General features: G+C 45.4%; 1 protein-coding gene and 1 non-coding gene across 2 annotated transcripts in view; one reads left to right on the top strand and one right to left on the bottom strand.

The window, feature by feature from the left end:
* Window positions 1-259: 259 nt before the first annotated feature.
* Window positions 260-366, bottom strand: LOC123596539. The gene has a single exon (XR_006711715.1). It is a non-coding gene; the product is annotated as a U6 spliceosomal RNA (small nuclear RNA).
* Window positions 367-11117: 10751 nt separating this feature from the next.
* Window positions 11118-17578, top strand: part of LOC123586418 (low-density lipoprotein receptor-related protein 2-like) — a 44658-nt gene continuing 38197 nt past the window's right edge. Inside the window, exons 1-4 of the mRNA XM_045455647.1 lie at window positions 11118-11300; window positions 14059-14172; window positions 16072-16191; window positions 16582-16821. Coding sequence (XP_045311603.1) covers window positions 11225-11300; window positions 14059-14172; window positions 16072-16191; window positions 16582-16821 — 550 coding nt within the window. The 5' untranslated portion in view covers window positions 11118-11224. The remainder of the gene's footprint in view (window positions 11301-14058; window positions 14173-16071; window positions 16192-16581; window positions 16822-17578) is intronic.

The following is a 17578-nucleotide window of genomic DNA, read 5'->3' as shown; positions in this document are numbered from 1 at the left end:
ATCAACCCTCAGTTTGTTCTCTGTATTTAAGTCTCTTATGGTTTGCCTTCCTCTCTGTGTTTATCTCACTTCTCCTTCCCTTCCCCTATGTTCATCTGTTTTGTTTCTCAAATTCCATATAGGAGTGAAATCATGTGATATCTGTCTTCCTCTGACTTATTTTGCTTAGCAGAATACACTCTAGTTCCATCCACGTTGTTGCAAATGACAAGATTTCGTTATTTTTCATCGCTGAGCAGTATTCCATTGTATATACGTAAAAAATATGAAAGGCTTCACAAACTTGTGTGTCATCCTTTTGCAGGGGCCACGCTAATCTTCTCTGTGTCCGTCCAATTTTAGGATATGTGCTGCCGAAGTGAGCACAATCTGTCTATATTTTAAAGCATTAAAAAGATGATGCCCCAGCCATGGACACCTGCTGTCACGTCATACTTTTCTCAGTTGTTGGGCGGCCTTAGCGAGGGGGTGGGAGATTGGAGGGTCTGGAAATGTACAGTTAACCTGCCATTTTCTCAAAATCCCTTTCTTACAGGTTTTCGGGAGTGTTTTCAGATGTTTGTGACAATCTGGTTTTCAATTCATAGAATGCTGAAGTCAAGAAAGATCTGGAAGAGAATCAGTTTCCACCATCTGATTTTGTACACGAAGTCCAGAGGGGCTCCAAAGCTTAATACATGTCATAGAGCGAATCCGTAGCATGGCCAAGGGAAGAATTCGATCCCTTCATCTCTAGACCGCTGCTTTCTTTCCCCAGTTCACTGCCCAGATCTTCCTGGGCAGTAAATTTTATTGTTGTTCTATCAACAAATGAGTGTGATCTTCAACTGTTGCCAGGACAAACCTAAACCAGAACCAAATCAAGATAACAAAACCCACCACCGCCACAAAAGATAAAAAAGGAAAGAAGGAAAGAAAGGGAGGGAGCAGGGAAGAAAAAAAATCCAGTCAATGAAATATCAAGCCACACTTTTCAAAAGTCTAACGAAATCAGACCGCTTTAGCTTTCTCTTAGTCATGCTCTTGCAATAGTTGGTACAAAGAAACAGAGAAAGAAAATCTCTGATACACAAAGATCTGTTTGTCATTGCGTGGAACACCAGACTGCTCATGGCCACGTCGGAGAGCAGCCTCTGCCGAGACATAGCCGGCTTCCAACACGCTGGTGCTGAGCACAGACATTGAGCACAGGCCGCTGAGAAGGGCATGTGAGAGGGCCAGGGGCTGGAGCCGGGGTGCGGACAGGGGGCATATGGGGGGGGGGCGCGATGTGAGAGGGACAAGCAGGTAGAATAGGAGGACTTACTTGACCTGGTGAACACCTGATTGAAGCGACAAGGAAACTGTTAGTACGGTACAGAGGAAATTCACTAACGAATGCTTTTCTTGTTAGAAACTTAATATGTAAACAGAACATACTGGAACAGACACTGCCCCCAAATATTCGACTGCAGCTCTGAAGTCCTGCTATATCTGTACCTTTTGTGGTCCCTGCTTGTGATGATTTCACGCTGTCATTTGCCACTATTTTTAAAATAAAGACTAATAATGCTATAAATGAAATGCCAGTAAGGTACTTACTATTTTCTCCTTCTCGGTAACTTCAAGATCTTTGACACCCTGTGTCTCCAGGTTGAGTCCCCGGGATGTGCTCTTTGGAGAGACACAGCAAAAGGAGTTAAGATGACTCATTTTTACCAGTGACGATAACATTATAATGACTCTCGAGAAATGGAAAATGCAACATTTTATTGTTTTATTTTTACCTTTTTTAGAGAGAGAAGGAAAGAAAGTGAATGGGGGAGAGGGATAGAGGGGTGAGAAAGACTCTTAAGCGGGCTCGTGGGGCTCAGTCCCATGACCCTGCTGGGATCATGGCCTGAGCCGAAATCAAGAGTCAGCCGCTCAACCGACTGAGCTACCCAGGTGCCCTGGAAAAGTGCAACATTTTAAATTGAAATAATAAATGACACAAATTTGGGCAAGGGGTGAAGGACCCAAGAAACATGGTTACAGTCATTGGTGGAGAAGTAGGTCGTCACCTTGGATGAGACAAGCACAGCCATTTTCAAAATAGCTCCTGTCAAACCAGGTTGCATTAGCAATCTGTTACTCAGATGGCCCAGATGGACACCAGCGAGGGAGGTTCTTCGGGAAAGGTGATCCTCTGGTATTTAGACTCAGACAGATGGGTGCTTCCAAAGCGGTTCAGCTTGCAAAAGCGCCAAATCAACAGTTAGGGAAATTAACATAGATCTCGCTTGCTACATAAATGATCCTCTGTAGTGTGTTTCTTTTTTTCTTTCAAATGGCTGCTTAAATTCCACCTCTTTCATGAAATCTTTCCAGGATAATATCTCTTGGCACGTCATCATTCAACATTTATTCCTTTTAAGTGTTTGAGACACGCATGGACACCCACACAGTTCTCTGCTACCCAGCTTGGCAGAAAATAAGGTATTGGTGAATCAGCTCACGAATGCCGATTCACTAGGCTTAAACATACGTAAATTAGCAAATCTCGCAGTTAGAAAATAAAATACATGTGACACCAAATACATTTTAATATCAATCATTGGCATAAAGCCTTGTAGCAATTTACCCCATTGTAATCATAATAAGAACCACAAGGACCAATCCAGGCACAGCATGCATCTGGAAGTGTCTGTGGGGGGCTGCAGGGCATAGTACAGGCCCAGGTGAGCGTCCCAGGCGTTCCTACCTGATAGCATCCCTGCTAATGGGCTGAGATCAACCCAAACCATTGGTTTAACATCTAAAAATAGATCAATATGATATATCATATTAGTAGAAAATAGGATAAAAACCACATGATCATCTCGATAGACTTAAAAAACAGCACTTGACAAAATTCAACTCCCTTTCATGATAAAAAAAAAATACTGAACAAAACAGGAATAGAAGGAACTTTCTCAACCTGTTAAAGGGCATCTAAAAAAAAAAAAAAACCCCATAGCGAACATCTTATATAATGGAGAAAGCCTAAATGCTTTCCCTCGAGATTGGGAATGTTGCTGGCTCCAAATTCAAAGTCCCACGGGAGATGAATCAGCCAAGCTTGGGTTACATGCCAGCTCCCTTACTGGGGAGGACAGAGAATGAATCTGACACCGGGAATTAGTGGGAGGCAGGGGCTGGGCTCCTACCAAGATGCCCCCACAGCAGGGATGACGTGAGTCTCTACAAGGAGATTCTGGTGCTCTTAAGAAGGGGCTCAGGTCGTAAGTGGCACAAAAAAAAAATCAACAAAATATTGCTTTATAGTAATATTCAGGTCTGCTCACTCCAAGTCCTTTGCCTTGTCACTACATTTCTATATATTTTGGAGAATTCAAAAGGTTCTTTGAGATCCTAATTATGAACATGAATGTTACAGAAGAACCTATGGCCAACGGATTTTGAAATAAAGGTTGTTGCCCATCCTTGCCTCCAGACCATTCCTTTCCTGGCAGATTCTGTTTATGGCGGCTCTACCCTACTCCTGGGGTTAGTGAGAAGGAAGCAGGATGTGTCTGGTTTCTTACTTCCCATTGCTGAACCACTGCTCCAACTAGTTAGAACTCCTAGAAGGGCCATACCTACAGGTCCCTTACACCCAGCCCGATCTCCTCTTTACCTCTTGATGGCTCAGCCTGGGCCTAGTTTGAATCTTCATACGCCTACTCGGATGTCCAAAAGTTCCCCAGAACTTTCTTCAGCGTAGCTCACCAGGCGCCTCATGATTGGGACCTGCCTATCTGTCCAGCTTCCTAGCCAGCCACCGCCTCGGGAGAAGCCTTCACTCCAGCAACTCTGGATTAACGGGAATTTCTTAAAACACACCTTGGCACCTTCATTAGGTCTACTCTGTCTGGCTGGAATGTTCTACACACATATAATAGCACGTCTTTTTTTTTTTTTTTTCAACGTTTATTTATTTTTGGGACAGAGAGAGACAAAGCATGAACGGGGGAGGGGCAGAGAGAGAGGGAGACACAGAATCGGAAACAGGCTCCAGGCTCTGAGCCATCAGCCCAGAGCCTGACGCGGGGCTCGAACTCACGGACCGCGAGATCGTGACCTGGCTGAAGTCGGACGCCCAACCGACTGTGCCACCCAGGCGCCCCGTAGCACGTCTTTTAAAAATTAGCTCAATATTATGGTGCCTGGGTAGCTCAGTCAGTTAAGCTTCTGATTTTGGTTCAGGTCATGATCTCATGGTTTGTAGGTTTGAGCCCCGCATCAGGCTCTGTGCTGACAGCTCAGAGCCTAAAGCCTGCTTCGGATTCTGTGTCTCCCTCTTTCTCTGCCCCTCCCCATTCGCCCTTGCTCTCTGTCTCTCTGTCTCTCTCTCTCTCAAAAATAAATAAACATTAAAAAAAAAATTAACTCAACATCATGACCTCTCTGAAGCCTGCCCTGATTGTGTCTATCCCTGGCCAACCCCAGTCTCCTCTTTGTGTCTAAGACATACCTGTGTGTTCCTCTATTGCATTTATCATACTGTATTATAATCGTTGGTTTGCGGGTCTGTTACCACTGCTGTAAATTGTAGGACATACCTCTTACATTATTTTGAATCTTCAGTGCTTGATGCCCCATCAAATTATGGAGCTTACTGCATGGGGAACTGCGTTTCATTTCTTAACAGTTCTTTTCTTCAAATCAATCAGAGCTGAGAACGAGTGCAGTATTAATATTAGCCAACTAAATTCATAAAGCACGTTACCTTTCATAAAACAACCTTTATTTTCTAGATCTGATCAGAAGGCCGAGGCATTAATTTAGAAAGTCAAAAATAAGAAAAAAAACCTTAAGAGCAGAGCAATCATTAACAGCTGCTCAACGTGATTCAATATTTATTGTGTATCTCCTATATGCAAGACACTGGTTACTAAGATATTGGTTCATTGTCACTACATGTTGAATTTCAAAACAAACCCAGTGAAAATATGAAGTTTCCGAATGACTGCAGAATAGATCCCAATCGTAAGAGTTCAGCATTGCATATTATATCACATAATTCTTCTGTCTTGTTTTCTTTACATGGGTTGAAATTTGGGGGTATAACCATAAATGCAAATCTCCTGGTAAGATATGTATAAAAATATAAGATTTTTCTAGGCAGAATCTTGAAGATGCCAAAAAATTACCCGATAGAACTCTAGAGGCCCAGGAGCTGAAGTCCAGATTTCAGTTTCACATATAAGGTTCAACTTCAGGATGACATCTATTCGTTTCATGACACTGATGGATTAGTCAAGGTTCTCCAAAGAAACAGAACTAATAGGATGTACAAATGGAGATATTGATACAGATATGTGGAAGGAAGGAAGAGAATTCACAACTTCCTCTATATTTTTGTTCTTATCAGAGTCCTCCATGGATTGGACAATGTCAGGCCACATTGACGAGGGTGGTCTTTACTCAGTCCACCGCTTCAAATGTGAGTCTCTTCCAGAAACATCCTCACGGACACACCTAGAAATACTGTTTTATCAGCTATCCGGGCTTCTCTTAGTATCTCAAATGTGACACGTAGAACCTTGAGATTGTGACATGAGCCGAAGTCAGATGCTTAACCGACTGAGCCACCCAGCAACCCCTACTATATATTGTATTTAATATTAATAAAATCTGGTAAGTTTGTATAATCCAACATATGTCCTACGCCTTTTTTATTCTAAGTATTTTATAGATTTTATTATTAAAATTTTTTTTATATTTACATTTCCGTTGCTTTTGTGCTTTCCTAAAGAGAAGACACTGTTGTATTTTTCCACCCATGTTAGCAAATTTTCTTACTAATTTTAGTTTAACTTAGTGATTATTAAGTTTTCTGGGTATAGCAGCATTGGTATACAAAATTTTTTCTTTCTTTTATGATACATTTTATTGTACAGTGCTTTCCCGTCTTATAGGAATGGCTGCTGAATTTCACCGAAGGTTTTGAGCATAAATTTCCAAATCATATGGATAATATAATATTAACCCTTTAATTGTTGAGGTAATTAATGATATTAAAGATTTCCTAATAATAAATGAACTTTGCCTTACCAAAATAAACTGTACTTGTTATTCAGTATTATGTTTTTTGAACTACTTGATATAATTTACCTTAATGTGTTTAGACTTTTAACCTCCACTTTCATATGCAATATGTCTGCTGGGAAGTGTTAAAATTATACAAATTTCATAAGATAAATTGGAGTTATTTCCATATTTTTCTTTGATCAGTAGTAGTTTTAATAGCTCCTAAATTAGTTTGCCTTTAAAAGCAAACTAGACTCAGTAAAAAAAAAAAGAAATGCCTGAGCCTAACACTTAAAAAAAAAAAAAAAGCATCTATTGAGCTATAGTTTACAATAAAATGTCCTCATGATCTAATGAGGTCTAACAAATGAACACACCTGTAGAATGGCCGTCCCACACACGATCACCTCCAAAAGTTTCCTTTTATGCCTTTTCAGTCCCTGTCACCAGCCCCAGTCAACCAGTGGTCTGAATTCTATTGCTTAGTTTTCCTGCTCCAGACCTTCATATAAATGGAATCATACGATATGTACTCTTCTGCGCCAGTCTTTTTTCCTTAATACAATGGTTTGAGAATTATCCATGTTGTTGGACCTACCAGTAGTTTGTCCTTTTTTGTTACTGAATGGTTTTCCATTGTGTGGACATATTTGACACACTGTCGATGCACTGTTGATAAATATCTGCATTGGTATAACTTGGGGCTAGAGGAAATAAAGCTGCTATAAAATTCACGTAAAAGTCTTTGTACGAACACACGTTTTCACTTCTCTTTGTTAAACAACTAGGAGAGGGATCACTGGGTCATATATTAAGTAGATGTTTAATTTTATAAGAAGCTGCCAAATGGTTTTCCTAAACCGGTTGTTGTGTTTTACACACTTCCCAGCAATGAAAGAGAGTTCTAGTTGCTCCACATCCTGACTTGGTATTATCGAGTTGTTGTTTTTAAATTTCAGCTTGTAAAGCTGGGTCTACCTAATTTGTTCTCATTTGTATTCCTCTGACAATTTCAAGTTTACAAATCTCTATAAGAAAAAAAAAAGAGAGAAATCTCCTTAGGTATTATCGGCCAGCCATATATCTACTTTTGTGAGGTGACTGTTCAAACATTTGACCAGTTAAAAAATCTGGTCATTTTGCTTCTTATTATTGAGTTGTAAAAGCTCTTTACATATGGTGGATATGAGATCTTTCCTTTCTAAGATGGTCTATGGATACCAGTGGGCCTCCGAGGTCAAAACTATTTTTAAAAGAATATTTGCTTTTTTTTGTTGTGTTGACATTTGCCCTGAGGGTAAATATACAAACAAAAACCAGTGGTGGTAAAACCCCTGGCTCCTTACCATGAATCAGGGTGGTGGCACCAAACCATACTAGTAGTCAGTTATTCTTCATTGCCACATACTTGTAGTTTTAAAATATGCCTTAAAAAAACTTAAAAATGTACTTTGTGCAGTAAAAATTATTAATTTTATTATTTTAGCCTTGTAGTATATGGCTTTTAAATATTCTGTTACTAAATGGCAAGTTTGCACGAGGCCCTTCTGCTGCCCACCCGACTTAGAAGAGGCAAGCACCTGTGCAGTTGCCTGAGTTGCAAGCGTAACCAGTCATGCTTCTCGCTAAACGCCATTTTGTGATGATAAACATCTGTTTATTCAGACTTGGGTACTTGGCAACATGTTCCTCAGAAACGAATGGTGCATTTGTGTCACTTCAAGGAAAACAACTGACTGTATTTGTTGCCAATGATATAATTTGAGCTTTCAAGGGAGAATTACAATATTTGAAAACGTGAGTCCACCAACAGGAGCATACTATCTTCTCAATAGTCAAAATCTTTACGGATGATATCAGTAGTGATGTTAACAAATGTGATTTTTTTAATGTTTATTTTATTTTTGAGAGAGACACAGAGCACGAGCAGGGGAGGGGCAGAGGGAGAGGGAGACACAGAATCCGAAACAGGCTCCAGGCTCTGAGCTGTCACCACAGAGCCCGACATGGGGCTTGCACTCACGGACTTCGAGATCATGACCTGAGCCGAAGTCGGACGCTCAACCGACTGAGCCACCCAGGCGCCGCGACAAATGTGAGTTTTAAACTACTGTATGATAGGAACAGTCAACATTTGGACTATCAGCATAACTTAACGAGCCCGTATTTTCCAAATGATTAGTGCACGGTGTTACAAAGTCATGCATGGGTGAAAGATCCATTCAAAGTATAAAATAGGCTGGTGGATTTTAATAAGAACAGTATGAAACGGTCACTCACATGGTTTCAGATTCCACACTGCAATTACCCTTTAAGAAATGACGATGCTTAAGACCATTTTGGTCTTCGTATCTACACCAATTTCCTAGGGCTGACATGGCAAACTACCAGCAACTGGGTTGCTTGGAAGAACAGAGATTTATTGCCTCACAGTTCTGGAGGCCAGGAGTTTGCGATCAAGGGGTCCATGCTCCCTCCGAAAGCTGTAGCAGAAAGGTCCATTCCTCTTCCAGCTTCTGGTAGCTTCAGGTGCTCCTTGGCTTGAGTAGCATAAGTCCTATTTCTGCTGCCATCATCACATGGCCTTCTCCCCGTGTCTCTTCACACCGTCTTCTTCTCTAATGTCTGTGTCCACAGTTCTCTCTTACGAGGATTCCAGTCATATCGGATTAGGGCCCACTCTAATGCCCTCACCTGGACTTGAGTAAATCTGCATAGACCCTATTTCCAAATAAGGTCACATTCTGAGGTACTGGGAGCCAGGACCTATATTTTGTAGGAGGAAGAAAATTACAATATCAAAGAAGAATATTGGGGCGCCTGGGTGGCTCGGTTGAGCGTCCGACTTCAGCTCAGGTCATGATCTTGCAGTTCATGAGCTCAAGCCCTGTCAACGAGCTCCCTGCTGTCAGTGTGGAGCCTGCTTGGGATTCTTTCTCTCCTTCTCTCTTTAAAAAATAAAAAATAAACATTAAAAAAACAACAACCCAGAGAAGAACGTCTACATTTAGATATCCTTTGAAAAGACTGTTACTTCTTTTGTAGGCAGCACATATCTGTGTGAGGCCAGATTTTCTTCATATCCTGCAACCCAAACAACAGTAAATCACAATTTACAGGTTCTGGGAATTAGAATTTACCTTTTTCAGGTGGTGTGTGTGTGGGAGGGGGCATCATTCTGCTCACCCACAGGCTGACAGAACAGATTGAAGACGTGAAATGTGGGGAGAGACAGAGGACCGTGGGACCACACATGTCACCAAGCAAGAATGAGTCAGAATACAAGGATTTAAAGCCAAATATAAATGCTACTGAAATTCTTACTTCTGTCACCCATGTCTATGGCTTTCTCAGCCTGTATGGGTTAAAAAGAGCCCACGCTGACTGTTGCCTAACAATACAGCTGCCATTTACATCCACGTATAGCCTCATTTAGCTGAGATTCGAACCCAGGTCTACCACACTGCAATTCCAGCTTCTGACCACCGGCTTCGGTGCCTCTCTGGGAGGAAAACGCGTCTATATTCTTAAAACTCTGAGTTGCTCTATTGTGTCTCCGAATGCCATTAAACATCTGATAGAATCTGGTTCCAAAGCAACAACATTTCAGCAGAAATCATTATGATATCTTAGGAGGTTTTTGTTAAGCACGGAAGGGTCCTTTTAAGCGGCTTATGCAATCAGAGCACACAACGAATTTAAAGAAAACTTCAGAGCATATGGCATTCCGATATCTTCCAAGTGTGATTTGATGGGGCCAGCAGTGAACATGAAGAGAGGTATGATTTAAAAGAAAGCTGTTGGAGTACTGTGTTGCAAATAAAATCTAAGAAGGCACTTTGCAATTCAGTTTTCTGTTTCTATTTTTTTTTTTCCTGGTGTTTTATTGCTGCCTTGCCCTTCCCAACGCTATAAATGTTCCTTGCCGGTTTTACATTCTAAATTCTAACTCCGCTGGTGTGTTCTCTCCAAGAATCTGACACTCACGTCTCCTGGTGTACTGGAAAGAAGGAATGCCACAGCTTAGTAAGGGGAAGGGAGGGTGCTCTATGGCTTTGCTAATGTGTCACCAGCTCTCATTTTTTTTTAATTTTTTTTTTCAACGTTTATTTATTTTGGGGACAGAGAGAGACAGAGCATGAACGGGGGAGGGGCAGAGAGAGAGGGAGACACAGAATCGGAAACAGGCTCCAGGCTCTGAGCCATCAGCCCAGAGCCCGACGCGGGGCTCGAACTCACGGACCGCGAGATCGCGACCTGGCTGAAGTCGGACGCTTAACCGACTGCGCCACCCAGGCGCCCCTCATTTATTTATTTATTTATTTTTTAATCCATCATCTCACTCCCCTTTGGCAGCATTTGGATAAAACGACCTCCAAATTCTCCCAGTCCTGTAAGTCTATGACCCTACAGGGATTATGTTGGACTCTGGCTTGGAGCCACCAGATCCACGTCCCCGTCCCATTGTTTAGGAAAGTAATTCCACTCCTGCGGGGGACACACACAGAAAGCGGTATGATGTTTCTCGGGGCTTTTGTGCTGTGACTCTGACCGCCGGCCAAGACGACCCACCCCTCCTCGCTGTCAGTACAGACCCCTCGCAGGAGGGCCCGGCTCTGGCCGGGGGCGCTGGGAAGACAGGAGGCAGAGAGCGGGGAGTCCTCGCAGAGAAGGGCTCCCGAGCCCCGCGGCCGCCGTGCTGTCCTCAGTTTGCTGTTTCAAAGTGAGGTCTGAGGACCAAGGCGTCACCTGACGATCATTCTGTTAGAGGCTCTCAGGCCCCCGCCCCACACCTCCGGGATCAGAGTCTGCCGAGTAAGATTTCTAGGTGATTCCTGTGCCCATAAGAGTTCTCGAACCCCGCAGTTAAGCGCGGCTGAGCAGTCCCACTTGGCCCCCGAGCGTGGCGGAGGCCAGGGCCCGAGGTAGCGGAGTGGCCGCTGTCCCGCTGCCGGAGAGGAGACCCCGCGGGGAGGCGGGCGCCGTCCTGCCCGCAGCCCGGCTCGGTCCGGGGCAGCGCCTCCCCGGGGGCCGGCCGCGGCGGTGCTCCCCACGCCCCCGCCGTCGTCATCCCCAATGAGCGGCGCGAGCGGAAGAAAGCCCGCCCCGGGAGCAGCCTGCGCTCCTCCCGCCAGCGGTCTCCTCCCGCGAGCGCGACTCCGGCCCTGAGGCGCCCTGTCCCCTCCCCGCCATGGGGCTCCGGGCGCTCCTTGTGCTCCTGCCGCCGGTGCTGGCCGCGCTGGGCGGCCTCGCGGGCTCCGGGACCGGTGAGTGGGGTCGCGCCGCAGGGCGTCCTGGAAGGGACGGCAGCGTGCAGGGGTGGCGGGCTGCGAGGCGCTGTAGGGGCGGGAAGAGAGCTTGGGGCACCCTCGCTGGTGTGCGCGAAGCACCCCCCCCCCCCCCCCCCCCCGCTTCTGCAGTGACCTTCCACAGAGGAGGGTGAGGTCCGGCCTTCTGGAGGGGCCGCCGGCTGAGTCGCGTGGCCCCCTGCTTCTCTGCCCTTTCCTCCTTCCCCGCCTGCCCAGTGGGTGGAAGAGGCGGTGGGCACAGGGGTCAAACTCGGCGTCTTTCCTTCATCCCACCCCAGGCGTGTGGGAGCGAGCTCTCTGCACACTGAGTGCAGGGCGCACCTTCTTCTCCCCACCTCCAATTCCCCCCCCTCGCCGTGTCGTGGCCAAGTGGGATCCGCTTTGCAGCCCTGGTCTCTGATGGGACCCTCGCTCAGGGTTCCCCAGGCAGCAGATTTAGCCTGGTGGAGGCCCGGGGCCTGGGGAAGAGGTTAAGTCCCTCCGGAAACAGCACCACCCCCTCCCCCCGGGGCGGGGGTGGAGTGGGGGACCGGGCTTGGGCCGGAGGTGCAGTAAGGAAGCGACTTCCTGCAGCACTTGTTGATACCTCTCGGGTTTAGGCAGACCCCAAGGCAGAGGAGAGCCGAATCCGTGTCCCAGGGTGACTGAGACACCCACAGTTCCCAGATGGTGGCTGGCTGGGCGACTGGTTGGTGGCTTAGCCAGGTGTAGGAGGTGCCCAGCGTTTGTCAAACCACCCGGCCTGCGGGCATGCTGATCTCTTGACAGGTCCTGGTTACTGGCCCTCATAGATTGAAGGCTGGTCGTTTTAACTCGCGCAGACTCCTGGTCAAGGTGCTGTTAACTAGTTCGGAGGAGGTACCACTTAACTGAGTTCTCTGTCTTCCAGGAGGGATTCTCACCCACAAGATTTTTGCCTAACCTGGCAGAGCATCTCTGCAGGGATGAGAAGCCTTTGCTCTGGGTGGTCTTTTTGTACCACTCCTGGAGAACGTTTTAAGTTACTTGGGTTTTTTACTAAGCAGTGGTTACCAAGGCCCTCTGGCATGAAGACCTCTTTAGGATGTCTGTTTTAGAATAGCATGGGATCATTGTACTTTGTGTATTGACAGACTATGAGAAAGCTACCCTAAAATTAATATAGAAGTAAAAATATTAATAAGTGTCGTATTCATTCACAGCAAGCGTCTACGTAAGTGAAAAGTAATGTTTTGAGATGCATCTGTAGATGTGTAGAATCTCGATGCACACATGGTCTCGAAACTGAGAAGCACCAGAGCACCATATTGTTCAAGGTGTGACTCACCTGGCAGTATGAGTCTCTGAGGGCTGACTGAACCCCTAACTGGGATCCTTCTGGAAGGATCTGCTGGAAGAGGCAGCAAAAGAGTTAATACTTTATGAAGATTTATATGGTGGGTATACTGTGCCAAGTGGCTTTGTGGTCGTTTCATCTCTGACTCTTCCTCTTCTGATCACTTATTTAGTAGTCTCCTTCTATAGACCAGAAAACCGAGATCCAAAGAGAGGAAGTAACTCTCCCAAGGTCCTATTGTTAGTAAGCGGTTTCACTGAAATGCCAACCTGTGTAGTCTGACAGCTGAGTCTGTGCTCCCATATTAGCGGTTGGTAACATCACTTGCTCTCAGTGGTTTGGGTTAAGCTAAGTAAGATTGCCTGGATGGTATGTGAGTCATTGGCAAAGTTGTTAGCTACCCATTAGTAACCGATACTTTCTAAGTATTTCATTAAAATATTTTTTGCAAGCCAGCTTTAAAAAAAAAACCATACCTTGAGTAGCTATGCTAAAATCGCTATGTTAGAGGGATACAAGTAAGGCTATGAAATGGTCCCTTAACAAAGAAGCTGTGGTCTACACAACGACCTTCTGTTGTCAACTTCCATTACACAACTTTGCACCACTTTCCGTTCCATATTGAAATTGTCCTAGGGAGTAGGACTGCACAGGGTTTTCAGTGCATCTTGCAGAGGCTTCTAGTATGGGCCATGTGGCTCATCTTTTCTAGGAACCAAAGGCTGGCTCTTTCTTTTTCAAAGTTATGACAGCATAATAAACTAAGTATAATCAGGCCTTCCTGGAGCCTCCCTCTGGGGACCACATTCTATAACAGGCTGATTTTTGACCATTAATCATTCAAGGTTGACAAACACAAGTTCGTAACTTGAACAAAACTAAGAGTGTAAATCAATCTCCTGCAAATAACTGAAGACTTAACAAATGCTTATAACCAGCCTATGAGAGGCATTCTTATCAAGATGGTATGTAGGGACCCGCAATGCTAATCTAATTTTCAGATGTGTCTGCACATGCTTAAAAGTAAACTAGAGTGCTGTCTTTGAGCTTGGACTTCTAAATGTGCAACTATTCATACTGAGTGTTTAAGACGGAACTGGAGCAAAAGCAGTGCCTGTGTCTCTTTGAGCAGAGTGCACACCAGCCCCTTATTCTAATGGGGACAGGCGATGGCAGTTCCCCAACTTTATACCACCTGAAGAACTATTTCCGATGTAGTAACGACTGCAGAAGTCATATGCGATTTTATGATACTGAATTCCCCCAAGTGTCTTCCTGAGTATGCGTTGACGGAAGGCCTTCTGAATGACCTCTTGACGGCAGCTTACCGTGAAAAGGTGCTCCCTTGTAGCCAACGTAACCAGGAACTCTCACGGATTTGCTTTTTTTCATCCAACGCAGACCAAGTGAGGTGCAACATGACGAGGCAAGCTGCCTGTGGGGAAAGGTGCATTCCCGTGGCCTGGCTCTGCAACGGACAGCGAGAGTGCCCCGACGGAACTGATGAGCAGTGTGGTGAGCGGCCTCCCCGTGTCTGGACTCCTAGATGGCCCCTTGGGCTGTGTGCCTGGCTGACGTTGCCAGGTTTGGTGGTTTTCCCTCTTAGGGGGTATCCGGAAATGTTGGGCCTTCTGGATTGTTGCAGGCTTTCAGTCGGTAAACCTAGGGATGTAGGTGTTGGTAGCATTATTATCGAAATGAGTGTGGAGGGCTGGTTGGGATAGAAAAACCAGCAAAAGTCTGGCTTCTCGCCTTAAATTCTGGCTGAAGCATGTGGCAGTTCCTGAAACTGCAATCATACAGATTCCTGTATAGGAAACCTTGGCAGACCTCAGCGCACACAATTACTTGTAAATATATACAGTAAGTTAGTTCAGCTTTGCTTAGGGATTTTGTTCAACTAAAAGATATCTTTACAAATTGAGTGTAAAGAAAACTACAAAACCAATAGAAGCCAAGTTAGCTACTTGGTAAATGTCTTCCTGAAAAAAAAGCTCAAACGGCTCTGTACTAAGAGTGCTCCCAGCCCCAGAAGGGACACCTGAACACCTATATATGAGGAGAGCCTCTTAACAGATGCCTCTCATCCCTGTGCGGTAAATATGGAGGGAAAAAAAATTCCTCATTAAAAGAGGAACTCCCCCCCAGCCCGCAAAGAACTTGGAGAGTGCTGTATTCCTTTTCTGTACCCCACATGCACATTCCTGGACTGGTCACTTACTGTAACTAATTTAATGTGAAACCTTTGGTGTGAAAACCTGTAATAGGGCAAGTTAGAATTAAATTTCATACTTGCATCAATGCCTTGTGCTCTGCTCCCCCATATACTTCACCCCACTTCTCCAGGTTTACTTGCCCAAAGGCATACTTCGAAGTATTTGAAGATCTAATTAAACCCTAAACTAACAGTCTCCAGGTTGTCTGAGTTCTTTTTTTTTTTTTAATTTTTTTTTTCAACGTTTATTTATTTTTTTTTTGGGGGGACAGAGAGAGACAGAGCATGAACGGGGGAGGGGCAGAGAGAGAGGGAGACACAGAATCGGAAACAGGCTCCAGGCTCTGAGCCATCAGCCCAGAGCCTGATGCGGGGCTCGAACTCACGGACCGCGAGATCGTGACCTGGCTGAAGTCGGACGCTTAACAGACTGCGCCACCCAGGCGCCCCCTGAGTTCTTGATACAGTCTCAAACACCAAAGGGGTTTGAAGAAGCGAACTTGTAAAACTGTACTGTCCACTACAGTGGCCATTAGCCACACGTGAAGATTTTTTTTAAGTTTATTTTGAGAGCGAGAGAGAGCATGAGAGAGTGAGTGAGTGCGGGAGGGGAAAAGAGAGAGAGAGAGAGAGAGAGAGAGAGAGAGAGAGAGAATCCCAAGCAGGTTCCACACTGTCAGTGTGGAGCCCGATGCAGGGCTTGAACTCACGAACTACAAGATCAGGACCTGAGCCAAAATCAAGAGTCGGATGCTTAACTGACTGAGCCACCCGGGTGTCCCCCGCATGTGAAGATTTAAATTTATTTAAATAAATACAGTTCCTTTATCATACAAGTCACATTACAGTCGCTCCACAGCTACAGGAGACTGGTGACTACCATTTTGGGCAGCATAGGTCCAAAACACTCTTCTGTAGTCACAACAGGCTTTACTGGACAACTGTGTTCTAGAAGCATGTTGGGGAGCATAAGCTTTATCGGGCTGCTAGGTGATTACTCCTGAGGCTGGGGTACAATGTGTTCTTAAGGATAACCTGAAAAGGACAGGCAAGTTCAGGATCGACTCAGTGGCGAATCACGAATTAATTATTCTTTTGCCAATGACAAGACTTAATACGAAACCCAAATTTAAAAGCTGCGTGTGCCCTGACAAACACCTCTTCCTTTCTGCCCCCCGAATACCGCCCCTGGCCTGCAGAGGAAGTATGCAGTGGACATCCTCAGGCCTGGCAGTGTGATGACGGGAAATGTATTTCTATTAGCTGGCTCTGTGATGGTACCGGAGACTGCTTGGATGGCTCCGATGAGGTTAACTGTGGTACGTACAACTTCGTGTATCTTCACACGTATTCTCTGTATCTGCGGCATCGAGGAACCTCCACAGGATTGAGCGTAACACACAAGTCACTAAACAGCCTTATGCCACACGGGCTCACTCCAGATATGGTCTCCGTTATTAGAGGGGACGTTTTATCCACTTCTGCATTTTTGCAAAATTACCTAAAAGATTCTTGCCTCCGTTGCCTTTTTAAGCTCCTCTGGGATGAACTTGAGTATACAAAGTTGGGGCCACACCGCTAATCGCCACCATCCCTTTCAGTTCTGGGTTTTCTATAGACCAAATCCACGAGCAGACCATAAATACCTGAATAAGCAAGCCTGTAGTTCAGGGGTGCTGCCCCCCTGAGCCCACATCTGCCTTTGACAGAGATACCAACAGCATGTCCTGGCCGAAAAATCCAGTGTCCGGGAAATTCTCGGTGTCGTGATGCTTGGGAGCTCTGTGACGTGCATAAGGACTGCGGCGACGGGCTTGACGAAGCACCGTGCTCCCGGAACCGTTGCCTGGCCGGGCAGTGGCAGTGCAGGAACAAGGTGTGTGTCATGGATAGCTGGAAGTGCAACGGCGTCAATGACTGCGGTGACTCCTCCGATGAGGAAGCCTGTGGTGAGTCCCCCGCCCCGCTCACCTCCCCGGCCTTGGCCTTTCGTGTAAGGGGGAAGGCTGTGCTATGTGGGCTGCTTTCTGCAAGCTGTGTTTCATTCCTGTGACCGAGACTTCCATCCTATATCTAAAAACAGGATGTTTCCTAGCAATAACCGAGATTTAGTTATCCATGGAAACCTAAAGCAGTGCTCAAATAATAGCTCTGTGGTGGACGCTCTGAGCATTGCCTCGAATGTTTCCACTGCTCAACGTGGCCGATGCACAGAACACCCGAGCACCGGCTTATGAAGGCAGTCTCCTAACAGGTGCCTCCCGTCCTGGTGTAGTGAAGACGGGAGAGGAAAATTTGTCATTAAAAGAGGATTCCCCCCCACTGCCCTGCCTTACGAAGCACTTGATGAGTATTACGTTCCTTTTCTCTACACCCTCCCCCCCCACCCCCAACAATGTGGTAGAAACTCCAAATTCTCAGTAAATCCCAATCCTACTTCAATCTTTTCAGAATTAAATCTGCAGTATTGAATATATTCAGATTCTAACATTTTTGTAATGTTTAAACTGGCTTAAGAAGAGTCTTCCTTTAGGGCGCGTGTTAACTCACTGTAACACCATTTCAATTGGAACTACTTAATGCTAATTGAATTCAAATTCAATATTCTTTCAGTCCAGTGCCCAAGTGGCATAACATCCTTGTTATCAAGTCTTAAGTCCCAGTTGCCTGAAAACCCTGCTTCAAATGACACAACGTCCTTTCCTA

This window comes from Leopardus geoffroyi, chromosome B1, assembly GCF_018350155.1.
Source record: "Leopardus geoffroyi isolate Oge1 chromosome B1, O.geoffroyi_Oge1_pat1.0, whole genome shotgun sequence".
In the NCBI taxonomy this organism is placed as follows: Eukaryota; Metazoa; Chordata; class Mammalia; order Carnivora; family Felidae; genus Leopardus; species Leopardus geoffroyi.
This window is presented reverse-complemented; position numbering and strand designations above follow the sequence as displayed.